The sequence below is a fragment of the Halyomorpha halys genome, unplaced genomic scaffold, assembly GCF_000696795.3.
Source record: "Halyomorpha halys isolate HHAL.00 unplaced genomic scaffold, Hhal_1.1 Scaffold624.1, whole genome shotgun sequence".
NCBI lineage: Eukaryota > Metazoa > Arthropoda > Insecta > Hemiptera > Pentatomidae > Halyomorpha > Halyomorpha halys.
Window position 1 is genome coordinate 690,992 of NW_027106861.1, and position 14,569 is coordinate 705,560.

The 14,569-nt window shown below is 28.8% G+C and overlaps 2 protein-coding genes and 1 long non-coding RNA gene across 4 annotated transcripts in view; 2 read left to right on the forward strand and 1 right to left on the reverse strand.

Moving 5' to 3' along the window:
• The window catches only part of smg (sterile alpha motif domain containing protein 4 smaug), a 30,813-nt gene extending 29,663 nt beyond the window's left edge, over nt 1–1,150 (forward strand). The window contains exon 12 of the mRNA XM_014427154.3: nt 1,015–1,150. The gene's annotated coding sequence lies outside the window, so the exon portion shown is untranslated. The remainder of the gene's footprint in view (nt 1–1,014) is intronic.
• LOC106684853 (uncharacterized) lies at nt 422–8,972 on the forward strand. Of its 2 annotated transcripts, none has more exons than XM_014427158.3 (7): nt 422–594; nt 3,874–4,260; nt 4,574–4,662; nt 4,955–5,111; nt 7,282–7,349; nt 7,562–7,631; nt 8,681–8,972. In XM_014427158.3, exons 1-7 carry the CDS (start codon nt 592–594, stop codon nt 8,873–8,875), a joined length of 969 nt encoding a protein of 322 aa, XP_014282644.1. In that variant the 5' UTR covers nt 422–591; the 3' UTR covers nt 8,876–8,972. The 2 variants fall into 2 exon arrangements, with proteins under 2 accessions (XP_014282644.1, XP_066901279.1); XM_067045178.1 differs by lacking the exon at nt 422–594 and adding an exon at nt 1,084–1,218.
• On the reverse strand, nt 1,990–2,883 carry LOC106684854 (uncharacterized). The gene is made up of 2 exons (XR_001343752.2): nt 2,621–2,883; nt 1,990–2,546 (listed from the first exon to the last, which is right to left on the reverse strand). It is a non-coding gene; the product is annotated as an uncharacterized lncRNA (long non-coding RNA).
• Nucleotides 8,973–14,569: the final 5,597 nt, after the last annotated feature.

A 14,569-nucleotide genomic window follows, 5' to 3' on the forward strand; every position in this document is an offset into this window, starting at 1 on the left:
TATTTTTGTCTTACTGTGTCATGAATACAGTTAATATTTGAATAAAATCATATTTACCCTTCTAAGGGTAAATATTTTGATATTCAATCCTCTGAATTCATATATATTCCTATTTACTTGTTTAAATACAATGAAGATGTTTTTTAATACCATTGCATGTACATTTGTGAATTTGAATATTATGATATTCAACCATTTGAAGTCATACTACCATTTTAAATATAGTGAACAGGATTGTGAATACAATCATATTTACTTTTCTGAATATGAATATTTTAATATTTAGGCATTTGACGCCATATGTATTCGTATTCATGGCACAAAAAAGTGAATATTTAAAGGTATAAATGTGAATACCATCGTATTCACGTTTTTAGTATATCTATATTGAATTATTCATTCATCTGAAGGCTTAAATATTTGTATTTACTGCACTAAATCCGATAATTAACTTTCAATAGTTTTTCTTCTCTAAGACAGTTTTGTGATGATAATACTTTAATTTGCTACTATGCTTGTGGTAAATTAATAACAATGGTACATTAAAAACAATGGGGATTTCAATTCCTATACTTTAACGTCGTAGCGAAGATGGTATGTCACGTAATATATTTTAGTTGTATAATATATTATTAGTATAAATATATTTTAGTAGTATAATAGTTTTCTTCTCTATGACAATTTTATGATGATGAGACTTTAATTTGCTAGTATGCTTGTGGTAAATTAATAACAATAATGCATTGAAAAAGTGGGAATTTGAAATCCATTACTTGGACGTAGTGGTGAAGATGAGATGTCACGTCATATCGTGTCTTAATCTACACTATTTATGATATTGGTAGAAAAAAAAATAATATGTTGTTTTTTATTTATTTCGACCCGATAGTAATGAAAAAACAACATAAATTACTTTAAATGGAATAAATTTAAATAAAAGTGAACTTAAGGTTGAACAAGGTCATTTCGAATGTCTATGGATTTTATTTTCAAACTAAGAGGAGGTTTCAATAGTTCTTTTGCAGGTTAGAATTTACCGGAGGTTCCTAATAAGATAGTCTTGACGTTTAAGTACTCATTTTTTCGCAACATCGTTTTGTCATGGCTTTATGTTTGCGTTCAATATCCAATAAATTAATGCCATCTATTCAAAGTCTACCCAATCACGTAACATCAGTTCTTTGCATTCAAAATGGAAATGGAGCAGGCAATTCAGAGGTATTTAGTACATTTTTTGTTTTCATAATTAATGTTTTTCTTTCCATTCATATTAAAATCTAAAGTTTTAGTAAATAAGTGATTGGTTATAATTTCTTATGTGAATTTTAATATATTACCCCTGTAAGTTTTAGGTATTTTAAATCATCATGTCTCTAGGATTGCTTTAGTGTTGGAACTGATGATTATTTTGTTATCAACTTTTTTGAAGTTGTTTGTAAATTTACTTTTGAAATAATTTATTATTCCTAGTCAGATTGTTTTAAACAATGGAGAATTGTCTATTTATGTAATGATTCCCATTCTTCTTGCATTGAGCATAGGAACTAACTGATATTTTATTTAATAGAAGTACATAGTAGTAATAAAAATAGTAGGTCACTTTTTTTCCAGTTAGTATTGCTACTTACAAGCAATTGTTGGAGTACAATATAAATCTAACAATTGACTTTTGATTGAAACATATATCATATTTAGTAGATTGCCATATATGTTTATATATATTGTCTAAATATGATATATCATATTTAGTGTAGGACTGTTTTAGTCCTATACTAAATTTTAAAATGTTAGCCCTTCAATATCATTCTTAATTTTTGTTTCCATATTAAATTCATCTACCTGATGAAAAACAACTTTATTGTAAACGTTTAAATTAAAATAGTTTTTTAAATTGGTCAATTTAAATTCTCTGTTATTGTCTCTAATATATTTCTACTAAATTTCTCTGCTTATCTAAAATTGATAAATAAATTATTAGTTTTCTGGATATGCCATCAGTTACTAACGTTTTATTTATATATGGTTATTTCACTATATTATAGCATAAATAAATAGAAAGTGTTGTTATCTTACCATCTTATAACACATATAATTTTTTAAATTGTGATGTCCTATAGAATTAAAATTATTAAGAAAGCAGAGGTTTTAGTTTTTTAAACTTGTCTATTTGATACTCCGCCTTATTTTTCCATTTATACATCGGGGTTCCCTGAGCCTCTTTTTGGGGTTCTGCATAATAATTTAGGAATAATTCATTCCAAGTCAACATAGTGTTTAATCTTTTTGCTTCTTAGTTTGAAAATTCATTGTTTCACTAACCTTTGAAATAATTCTTAAATTGTCTGGTTAGAATAGGATGTTAATCTATAGGTTGTTTGATCCTCTTGCTGTGGTCTAATTTTTTTTTAATGCTGAATTTAACATTAACAGTTTTTAAAAACAAAGGTTTTGTAAATAATACATGTCACTCATTAAAAAAAAAAATTATCCAAGATGAAGAAGACTTATGATTCCTTTATTGATTCCTGAACAGCTTTGATGACAATCTGGAAGTTAAAGACCTATAAACTTAATCCTGATAGTAAACCACAATTAATAAGTAAAAAGACTATTCATATACCTGTATGAAATTCTTAGTATTCTGCTTATGATTGAATGGTGGATCTAAATGATCGGAAACCCTTAGAGTTTTAAAATTGTTATTGCAGCTTTTAAAAAACTATTTTTAAAGTTTTGTATCTAATTGGTTTCAGTTTGAACCCTTTGCTGAAGAACATTAATTTGATGGTTAGAGAAGAGATGGAGTCTAACAGACTACTTTTTTAAATTTTATACAAGCATTTGTTATTTCTCATGGATTCCTATACTAAAGAAATATGAAAAGAAAACATGTGTTTTTTTTTCATAATGTTTTAATTGATGAAGAAATATTGACACTCATGAACTGATCACAAAAATGGTCAGATAACAATTCATAAATGTGAATTAATTAAAAAAAAAAAGATTAATTAATATTTGAAAATCTCTTTATATTAAATAATCATGGAAAATATGTCTCAAGCAAAATACCTACCATTTCAAAAGAAAAATAATTTTTGAAAACAATTAAATGTAAGGATAGGTATAGGTCAGTCCTGGCAAACGAAGAACTCTAAACCAGAATATGTAAACAGGAATTAGAATAGAACTAGGTTACAGGAAAAATGGTAAGAGAAAGGACAGAGTCTTTGGTACTCAACACTAAACGAGAAGAAGGGGTGAGGAGTACACATGCTTGAGAAAAATATTTTACTTACTTAGTCTTCCTCACTTTTAGCTAGGAGGATTCTGAACACCTCAATTCTGCTTTATTTTTGATTTTCAATATTTTCCTTCTCTTTATGTTATTTTCAATACTCTTGATTGAAAAAAGTCATTTATCTTTATTACAACTTTGAATGTCTTTATGTGCCTTGCAGTGAAAATCGTGGCATATACTGTGTTTAGGCTAAATTGTTTTGCTTTTTTGTTCAACCTAAAATATTGCTCAGTATGTGATTAATTTGGGAAACTTCGAATTCTTTACCAACATGATGTAATTACACATTAAATAAAGCTTAATGTTTCTTATTGTATTACTTTTCATTTTGACTAGAAACAGAACTATTTGGACAGTTAAAGTGTTTATATCTGCTGGAATATTTGGAAAGTAGGGTTGTTGTGGCATCAAACACAAATATGGTGGAACGCATGAACCAAAAAAATCATTATTGGAGTTTTCAAGATTTTTTGGGTTCAGCCACTTAATCTATCATATAGTGATATTAATCATTCATTAATTAGGTTAATTGTGCTGATTTTGTTTGAGTTTTATAAGTAGAATTTTTTTTCTAGGTTAATCAAATCAAAATTCTTCATCACTCTCCAATTTTGCCTGAGACGAGATCAGTTGGAATCATATCTTACAAAGACAGATGGAAGCTGCAATCAGCACATCATGAATGTTTTGATAAACATAATGAACTGAAATATCAAGTGAATTTCCTCTTGTCTAACATTCAAAGTTATGAAAAAAGAACCTTAAACATTGACACTATCAAAAAAGATGAAAGCCACCTTGATTCTCTTATTTATAATAGCAAACCTATGAGAAATGAACCTTTAGTTAATTCAGAAACACCAGTTGAACATACATTTGCTCAGCCAGATAATTCTGACAAGCTAGAAGGAAGACCTACTTCAGAGCAATTATTTAGAGTTTATAATGTTTTAGAGAAGTCAGTAAGTATATTATTGACTTTGTTAAGTTTATATTATTAAAATTTTATTATATTATTTATTAATGGATTTGCTCTTCTGGATCAGAGGCAAGTAGATTCACCTTTGTCAATAAAAAAAACTTTGATTTGGTTCACACGACTATTTAGTTTGTTAATATTAAAGTCAATAAAGTTTTCAGTTAATATTTTATTTCAAACTGCCAATATATCCAAAATAGGAAATTTTAAATCTTCCTTTGGTTAATGAATTTCACATTGTATTAATTATTTTAATTACAAGGTTCTATCCTTAAATTTATTTCTGGTTTTTATAGCTTCCTGAACTTTTTATTAAACCTCATGATTATTCTATCTATCATCCAAACTTGATATTTGAAAATAACATCCGAGGATCAAAAACTATGTAAGTACATTAAATATTGTTACTTATGTATATATTTAACTTGAATACATTTTTCTGTTAACTTTAAACCTCTACTTGAAGGTATTTACCATCTTATTTCAATTATTTTTACTGTCTCAATTTTCATTGTCATCCACCTCAGTGAGGCTACAGTATATATTATACATATATAATAGCAAGATTCAAATCGCAAAACCTTTCTATATACAATATATTAAATAAAATAAATTAATAATTTATAATTAAACATTCCTTTCAATGGTTGTAACTTCTGTTGTAATGTTTGTTTCAGAGGTATATATCATTATGTAAAACAGGTGGCTTTACTTAGGACACTTGGCCATTTAAAATTCGCTTTTGTAAAATTAGAAGTAATGAAGATAACAAAACATGAAGAAGATGGAACAGTCAGGGTTAGATGGAGGATTGTAGGAATATCTGGATTACGTGTATGTATCACTCTTTTAATTATATTCATTGTTAATTTTGTTTAAACACATTAGTTATAAATGTAACATAAAATTGCTATTCCTTCTAGCAATTTACATATGTGATACTATAATCCAGTTAAACTTGCCCAAAAAAAGGGTAAATGGAGGAAAGTTTTGTTGTAGTTGTAAATTTTGTTATACCCTAATCTTTTAGGTTAGTGAACATGAATCTGAGGTTTACTAACTGATATTTTTCTGTAAACCTTGTTTTGTTTTTTTTAGATGATATCCCTTGCAAAATTAAAGTAAACAAACTTCCCACCAATTTATGAATTTATTATGTTCCGTTATGACTAACCGCTTAGCCACCTTCCTGACGATAAGGACTATTTTGAAAAAATTACGATATATGGGCCTTCATGTCTTATATCCATGGAAATTTCACTATAGTTGAGAGTACATACTATTAAACTTCATGAAATATATAGAATTTATGAAGAGTACTTACATATTTGCTTAATCAAAGGAAGCATCAGTATTGAACACCACTGTTCCATAGTTCTTTTCTTCTTTTCCTTTTTGGTCTCCTTAGATGGTTTTTAGCAGGAGAGGAGTGAGATATCGAATCCTACCAATCCTTAATTCCATTCTTATTTTCCTTTCTTTGTTTCCTTTCTGTTCTACTGAAGTGATACAGGAGACGAGTATGATGAAGAAGGAACAAGGGGACTTCATCTAACTGCTGCGACTGATTGTAAATTTAGGTAATTATTAGTGTATTTTCACCATTTGATAGAAATATATACATATTTCTTGGAGTTTAATATCATCAGTTCAGTTTAAGTGAACGTAGATAGTTTTCATGGAAATTAGACTCAAATTTTATTCACCTTTTGAAAAATAACCCGCTTTTACAGCATGCTCTAATAGCTTAGCAGTTGATCATAGAGGAACATTGTATATAGAAAATTTTGTTTTAATTATTTTTTTATTTGATAAAGATATCTTCTTGAAGAAAAAAACTATAGTTTCTGAGATATGGACAAATAAACTGCTATCATTCTGGTATTTTTTTTATTAAGAATTGGTTCCCAGAAAAATATCTGTCAGTAATCCCCAAATTCATGTTCACTGACCCAAAAAACTGGTTGACAAACTACTATGAACCACCCAAGGCTGACCAAACGTTAGAATTTCTGTTTAATAAATAGATTGAAAATAAACAATATCACAATTTACAATGTATTATGGTGAAGTTATATTTCAACATTGATAGTAGGTAGCCAATTTTATTTTAATTTTGCACTAATATCTACTGCATAGCATTGTGGCATTATGTGCAATGAGAAATACCTTAACGTTATGTATTCACGAAACCTAACATTTAACCACTGATCAGTACCAACCTTTTTTTAAAAATATTCCTGTAGCTCTAGCAGCAATTTAATACAGGTAATCCCAATTTAAGTTGTTCTAGAGTTACATTGTTAACCAATTTATACCAAGGCCTGCCCAAAGTCAAAGCAAATTTGAAGTAACATTGCTTTAAAAAAAATTGATTTATTTATCGAAGAAAGCTGTTAAATTTAAGCTGTAGAATAGTCAATTTTGAAATAAAGCTATTAAATTAATTTAACAAGTAAATGAGTGAAAAGAGAATGGGTTCAATAGTGTGAAACATACATGAATACAATTTATACTTCCTCAGAAATAACTACATACAAAAATGGTGATAATTTCTTTTAATTATTACAAAAATATTACAGCTAATTTCTTTATTTTCTTATTTTGTATTGTTTCTTCAGTTTCTTTTAGCCTTAGTTAAAAATGTTATCCGTTAGGGATTTTAAATGGAAAACAAGTGACAAAAGTGTTCTACCTGGCAAGATTTCTTAAAAACACCATGCGATTACGCTGAAAACAAAAGAAAGTTTGAAATCTGAAAGCAAAAAAAAAAAAATGTTTACTCAGAACTACAGTTAAAACGATATTTAAAGACAAAAAGATACTGATAAATGTAATGAGAAGTACTCAATTGATTTGGCAATATATATTTACATTTTTATTGGACATGTCTCAATTTAATTCACTTTCCAAGAAGCAGAACTTGAGATAAGTACAAGGACTGCCTGTACAAGAATGGAAATTATGTATGTTTCATAATCTGGACAATAATGTTTTGTTTTAGGTTTTTCTTACATTCTGGAGGTTTAAAATTTGGAAACTGAAAGAAGAAATTACTGAAAATCAAGAAATGTAAGTTTGTTAATCTGTTTATTTTTTGAGAAAAATTTAAAATCAAAGATAAATAAATATCGCAACCATTAAATTGAAAAGAAATTAAGGTTTTTTAGACTCGTTCACATGTTGAATACTGACTCTAATTTATTTTGTGTTTTAAATATCTACTCCTTTTCTATCTATAATGAACTTGTATTATTTTAACAAATGATTAATTTATATTTTAGGTGGTATGATGGATTTTCTACATTTTATGTTGGAGGAGACGGTTTAATATATAAGCATGTAGTGGATAAGGTAATTAACTTATTTAGTTTATTATAGCTTGGATGTTACAGGAATCTATATGTTAAGAATTAAAACGGCCTTCTTGTATAGCTTTAATTATCTTTGCCAATAAAATAAAACTATTCGAACGAAGGCGTGCTTCTATTTTGATAATACATTTTAGTTTTATAAATTATTGTATTCCATGTATTAGAATCTATATATAAAAACGGGCTGTAGCTGTCTATAACCACTCACTCACTGACATTCATTACTGTATCTCAATGCCTAGGAATTTTCAATTATTGATGGTGATTCTTCCTATGCTGTAGATGTGTAATTAGGCTGGGTTTCAAAAAGTTCAGGCTGGTTGGTGGTTTAAAAAAATATTTCTAAAATCTAAAAAAAAAAAAAAGTAGTTTTTCCAATTACTTAAAAACTTTTAATAACTTAAAACTGGTAATTACTGTTGACTACGACAAAAGGACATTGTCTGATGTTTTTCTAGAGCCTATACATCATGTAGATTTTTACTTTCTGATGGGACATTAAAATCATCAGAACGTATTATTTAGGCATGAGTGTGCCAGAACTTTTCAAACAATTCCCTTAATGGTTCCAGTTTTCAGTCCACTTAGCTCGTCTGACCTTGCTGAATAGGTCTAAATTTTTCAGGTTTCATCTCCAAACAGTTCTGATGGAAGAGTTAATCCCCAATGGTTTCTGGTCCTAAGGGGTTCCACAATTGATGTGAGTTGGGAAAACCTCACCAATGTTCTGAAATTTATTATATTACCTCTTTTTGGCCACTCTACATGAAAAAAATTAACTACTTTTGTTAATATCGAATTACGAATATGATAATTTATTATTAGTATTTTTTTTTAATTTAAAACTCATTTGAAATATCATTAATATAGATTCAATTATCTATTTATTTAAAAAAAATACAATTTACTTGGATCATCCAAACAAACGGGCTCAAGAGAAAGAGATTACGTTTCAGAATTATTATATTAATTATTATGAAGTTATTTATTATCATTAATTTAATTATACTTTTGATCATTTTCTTTTAGGTTATGCCAGATGATGATGGTGTTATTGATAAAACAAAGGATTTGCAGACAAAATTAGCATTATTATTTGGATTACCATTTTCTGGTCCTCAACTATCTGGCTTTTCATTATATCTTGCTAAATTAATTTCACACAACTTGAGGATGAGTAAACCAAAAGAGCTAAAGAAGCTTCAACTAGAAAGGCCTGTTTAGTCATCTTTAATGTCTTTGTTGATTGTATATTTGGCTGTTTCAGATTGTAATAGTAACTTACTATACTTGTAATAATCAATAAAGCACAATTGTTTTATTTTTGTTTGTTGATGTTCTATAATTTATTTGACTCGTTATTTGCTATGTTTTAAACTATTCCAGAGTAATTGGTTTTACCATTTATCTTATTAAGTCTACTATGTATTTTTGGATTAAAATATAACCACTTTGATCAGTATTCTTTTAGTGATATTTTCTTACTGTTCATCACTGTTATATGCTATAAAATTAGTTGTTATTTCGTTTTAATAAAATGTTTTTTATAGTTTTTAATTTAATTCAATCACTTGTTAATAGTTTTGTAATATTTCTTATTTATTTATTTGTACTCAATTGTTTAATTTTTTAACATTTAATAATTTTTAAAGGGATTTATTATGCCTGATATTGATTTTGTAAGATGTTCTAAGATCAAATAATAACGTGATAAAGTATATTTCTTTGTTAGATACATTCTCTTCTAAGAAATTAGTTGACAGTCTGTTCTAAAAACAAATTAATATTTTTATAGTTCTAGGTTTTATTTTCATTACAAACTTAGAATTAGTAGTGGCTTAATAAATTTCCAATTAATTTAGATTTTTTGTATTTGCTAATACCTAATTCTCAATTATTTTAGGCTAACAAGCAAATCTTGCATTCAATGTTCCTTAACAATTCTCCTTTTCTGTTTTGTATTTCAACAATTAATATCTCTTCCTATTAATTTTTCCTAATAAACAGTGGTTTGAATAAAAAAAATAATATTAATAAAACTAAGAAATGGAGTAAAAAGGTCTGCCAAGCAGGACCATAGCTAGGAAGTGGCGATATATGCCTCCACCAAGGGTGCTGGTACTATGAGGATACATAATTAACCATGAAAAATCCTCCCCCTTGAAGAGAGAAACACTTTATTCAAAAAAGCAGTGCCATCCATCTGCATTAGGTTGCTATACACACAGCATACTGGACAATGGCTTATTATTCTTATATTACAGAGGTATAAAGATTAAATATTAAAATACATAATAGTAGTACGTGATTTTGTCCTTATTATTTTTTTTTTTTTTATCATCCTTTTTACTTTTCCTAAAAATAAAATATTCACTTTTTTTTCTTCTATTATTAACCTATACTTCCAAATCTTGTTCTTTCTTAGCATAATGGTATAAATTCTAAATATGTACAATACTTAGCACATTGAGGTTTAGCTTTTCTGTAATAATAAGATTATTATTATGTAAAAACAGTTTTACAGAAATGTTAACAAATTATTAAGACCTCGGGGTATTGTAGGGTGCAGCAGGATCTTGCTATGGCCCTGCTGCTTTGTAGAAATGTATTGGTACATAAAAATATGTTCTTTTAAGATAATAACAATAAAGAAGTAGTTGGTAAATGAAACATGTGAATCATAAAGTTATAAACTATATTTTAATTTGTTATTGAAAAAATAAGCCAACATTAGCAAGAGATTCTCATTTACTCACTCATAGGTTGCCATAGTCAGTGTTTGCAATAACCTGCCAATAAATTCTAATTAAGTTTTGGAGGTAAGAGGACTGCTGGAGGAGCTCCTCATGGTAATACAAAGAGGAGAAAAAAGGCAGTTATTTCACCCCAATTTTTGACTACTTAATCGAAAACTAGGTATGATTACTAGTCAAAATTGATGAGTCTGCCAAGTATAGGTAGGGGGAATAAAAATGGGGCTGTTTCAAAATGTTAAAAATAATTAATCTTTTATTTTGAGCTCTATATCTTTACAACTACCAATAACAGAAAATCTAAGAGATCATTATTTAAAGTAGAGAAAATTTGCTAAAATGTAAGCACTAATACAGCTATTTACTTTCAATAGAATAGGAGATATAGATTTTTAAAAAGCAACATTCCATAAAAATGTGTGAAATATACTGAAAGATAAGTAGTTAGTGAATTTATTTTGAAAAATCTATATCTTAAAAACCATTTGACATACAGATATCTATAAACACTCAAATCAAAGCTAGTTTAATGAGTTATTAAGTAGTTTATTTTCCTAGGGGTAGTAGTTTTCATGAAATTTGCCAAAATAAATTGATTTATGGTTCGGACAAATTTTCATTTGCCAGATTTATATTCATTTGCAAATACCATAAAAACTACTATCCCTACGAAGATAAGTGCCATAAAATAATTTATAGTAAGTTAAATTTTCTTTATTTTGAGTGTTGGCGGACATATGTGCATCTTATGGGTCTAGAGATATATTTTTTAAAAAATCCAACATTTTATACGAACAACTATAAATTAACATTTTGTGAGTTTACTCTGTCAAATATCATGAAAACTACTCCCATGTTTATAAACCATTTTATAGTAAATTTAACTAGCTTTAATTTGAGTGGTGGCAGACATCCATATATCTTATGGTTCCTGAAATAAAGTTTTTCATAAATCAAACTTATTGTCCGAACAACTAAAAATCAAGTTATTTTAGCAAATATCAAGAAGACTACTATTCCTACGAAGGTAAAGGTCATAAACTACTTTATAGTTTATTAAACTAAATTTAATTTGATTGCTAATAAACACCTGTACGTCACATAGTTCCTGAGATATAGATTTCTCAAAATAAATTCACTAACTACTGATATTTCGGTACATTTTTATGAAAAGTTGCTTTTTCAAAGGCTATATCTCGAGAATTATTGGACGTATATAGCTGTATTAGGGCTAATATTTCAGCAAATTTACTCTTCTTTAAATAATGTTCTTTTAGATTTTCCAGTATTGTTGATACTTTTTTAAGATATAGAGCTCCGAATGAAAAATTAAGCTTTTGAAACAGCTGCCATTTTTTCTTCCCCCTACCTATATTGGCAGACTCATCAATTTTGACTAGTAATCATACCTAGTTTTCAATTAAGTAGTCCAAAATTGGAGTGTAATAACTGCCTTTTATTCTTCCAGGCTCTTGTACTATAAGGGGCACTACCCTCGATACTTTCATTCCTCGGAATCAGGAGAAATGAACAGGCCATGCATTAGCCAAAGAAGGATCCCTGATGCCTCATGCACACACTTGTTTTGCTGCTGCTAAAAACCTGATCTATGCGTCCTTGAGAAATGAGCTGCAACAAAACTATCAGGAGTCTACAGAAGGAATGCAGAGGCCTGGCTCATCAGTCCTAGTGATCACATAACACCTGGGCCCTGTTTCATAATAAAGTACAAACTAATACTATTAATCTTGCAGTTTGTATTTGGTACTATTTCACTGACTTATACAATTTTGCCAGATAATTTTTTCTTTTAAAATCATGTATTATCACAAACAGTTTTCTTATCACGAAACAAATGTATTAGTGCTTGTACTTTATAGTTTGTGTACTTGTATTTATGGGCTAATACTATTAGCTTCGATTATGAAACAGGCCCCAGACCTTCTCCGCCACTTATCGGTTTTCGTTTTTAGAGCTATAACTGGTCACAATTACTTGGGTGCCCATCTTCATAGAATTGGAGTAAGAAATAATCCTTGGGGCTCGTTTTGCTTGGAGGCAAATATGACATCCAACCAATAACTACCCTCGCCTCGATGACATAAGGAGAGGGCTTATTGGGCTGTCAGAACCCTGCGGCGTAGGGGAAAAAGCAATAACATAGTTAAATTATCCAAACTAACTTCATTAAAAAAAATTATGTTGAAAGATACTGGGGGAATCATCATTGAAAACAACTACTTTTTAGGGGGAAAACAAAATATCAATTAATATTCTATACACCTTTATTTTTATTTACTGAAGCAAGCAGGCTGCTTACTCACTCTGTCAATTGTTTGTGATATCTGGAGAAATAGATTCAAATTCTTCCCGAGTAGTATTAGTTCCGAACTAATGAATGTTACAAAAAAATGCGATTTTGGCGGTTAAGTTAACTTAAGCCACAAGGTTATTTCATACTTATAGTAAATGGAATAGGTAGTCCAACATAGAAATTAGCAAAAATTTTCAAATCCAGTTTAGACAATCTTAAAAAAAATAAAAAGATATTAAAAATGCAATAGAAACAAAAACTAAAATTTGAAGATAACCTTAAGGCTAAATGTATTGAATTTAAGTATTTTTTTTTTCAAGAGACGCCAACACACAAGGAGAAAATTTACATTTCGTCTCATTTATAGATGGAATCATAAATTTCAGACCTGTAAACTGGTTTGTCGTCTAGAACCCGATTAAATTCACGCCAATTGTTTCATTGATTCTTCTTGTAATTCTCTGGTATTAAACAAAAACTCAGTAAATTAAAAAAAAAGAACATTGAACATTCTGAAAAAAAAACACGTTTACATCGGTTTAGAATTTTCGATGATTATAAATACGTTACAAACTGACATCACATTTTTATTTTTACAGATAGATGATATCAACATTCGGTATATCTTTGCTTATATTAGTCGGATTTTGTTGATTTTTTTTTCTTTGCTTATGTAATCCCAAGATCTATCGTTTTGCGTAATATCCATTGTATGAAAAAATGAATATATTTTGAGATATATGTAATTAGTGATTTCAATACCTAAGAACCTCCCCAGGACGACACCAAACATTTTTATTTAAAGAATTTTTAATTTAGAAAAGCCTTACTGACGTTAGTCATAGTCATTGTACCAAGTATCTTGGTAAAGTAAGAAAAGTAGTTTGCGCCATCTATTTCCACTGTATTCATCTACTGAATTTACAATGTTACGTACTCATTCCAGGCATAATTCAATGTTATTCAATTAATTATAAGAGAAAGATTTCAATAGGAGGCGCTATTTTAAAGTTACAGGCCAGAAACTGAAAAAGTCTAAAATTTGGAGTTTTTCCCACTTCCTTCTCCGCCCTGTCCTTCAAATTAGAAACTGGCAAACATGAAGTAAAAATATTAAAGTCATTTCCAGACCAATGTTGTAGAAAAGTAGGGAATTATTGTTATCACGGGCTATTATCAATTTCAGCCACTATTTCTGCTTAATCATGCGAAACTTAACTTTCCACGATACACTTATATTGGCAAAATTAATGCTGTATCTCTAAAACTGGTCGTCTTTGAATTTTAAAAACAGTTTTTTTTTTCGAAATAAACAGCCTCAAAAACATGGAACTGGTAATAAAATAATTGACGTGACATTGTGAGCAGGTAAAAAATTGTTTATTTCAATGAAAATTTGAATTGGGTTTTTGATGTCTCTCAACAATATGTACAATATCTTAGCCTAGAACATATTCGTTGTAATCGTTAATAGGTTTCTCAAACCTTTTTTTTAAAGGCAAATTCACAGCGAAGGTGACCTTTGGCTAGTTATCTACAGGTGACCAATAGATTGGACCATCCCTAACCTTGGAAGGGAGTCCAGTTTTTCATTTTGTGGGACCGCCACTAAATGAAAATATCTAGGCCTAACCATCTGAGCTACGGACGGCCCTTTCCTCAAACATTAAATGTCCCGTTTATATAAAAAAAAAAATGCTTAAGACTTGCCTTAGTTCATAACTAGCCCCCAGGAATTATCATAATTTAATGTAATTATCTATGAGACTATCAACTATCTATGAGACATTAACATTATATATATTTTCCTCCTGGTCTTTTCTGACTTACTGGGGGGGGGGGGGGGGGGGG

Excerpts from the sequence above, each read along its gene's own strand:
- LOC106684853 (XM_067045178.1), top strand. The coding sequence starts at position 1,102 with ATGGCTTTATGTTTGCGTTCAATATCCAATAAATTAATGCCATCTATT. Across the intron at positions 5,112-7,281 it reads TAGGAATATCTGGATTACGT|GTTTTTCTTACATTCTGGAG; the intron begins GTATGTATCACT and ends GTTTTGTTTTAG. Across the intron at positions 7,350-7,561 it reads ATTACTGAAAATCAAGAAAT|GTGGTATGATGGATTTTCTA; the intron begins GTAAGTTTGTTA and ends TTTATATTTTAG.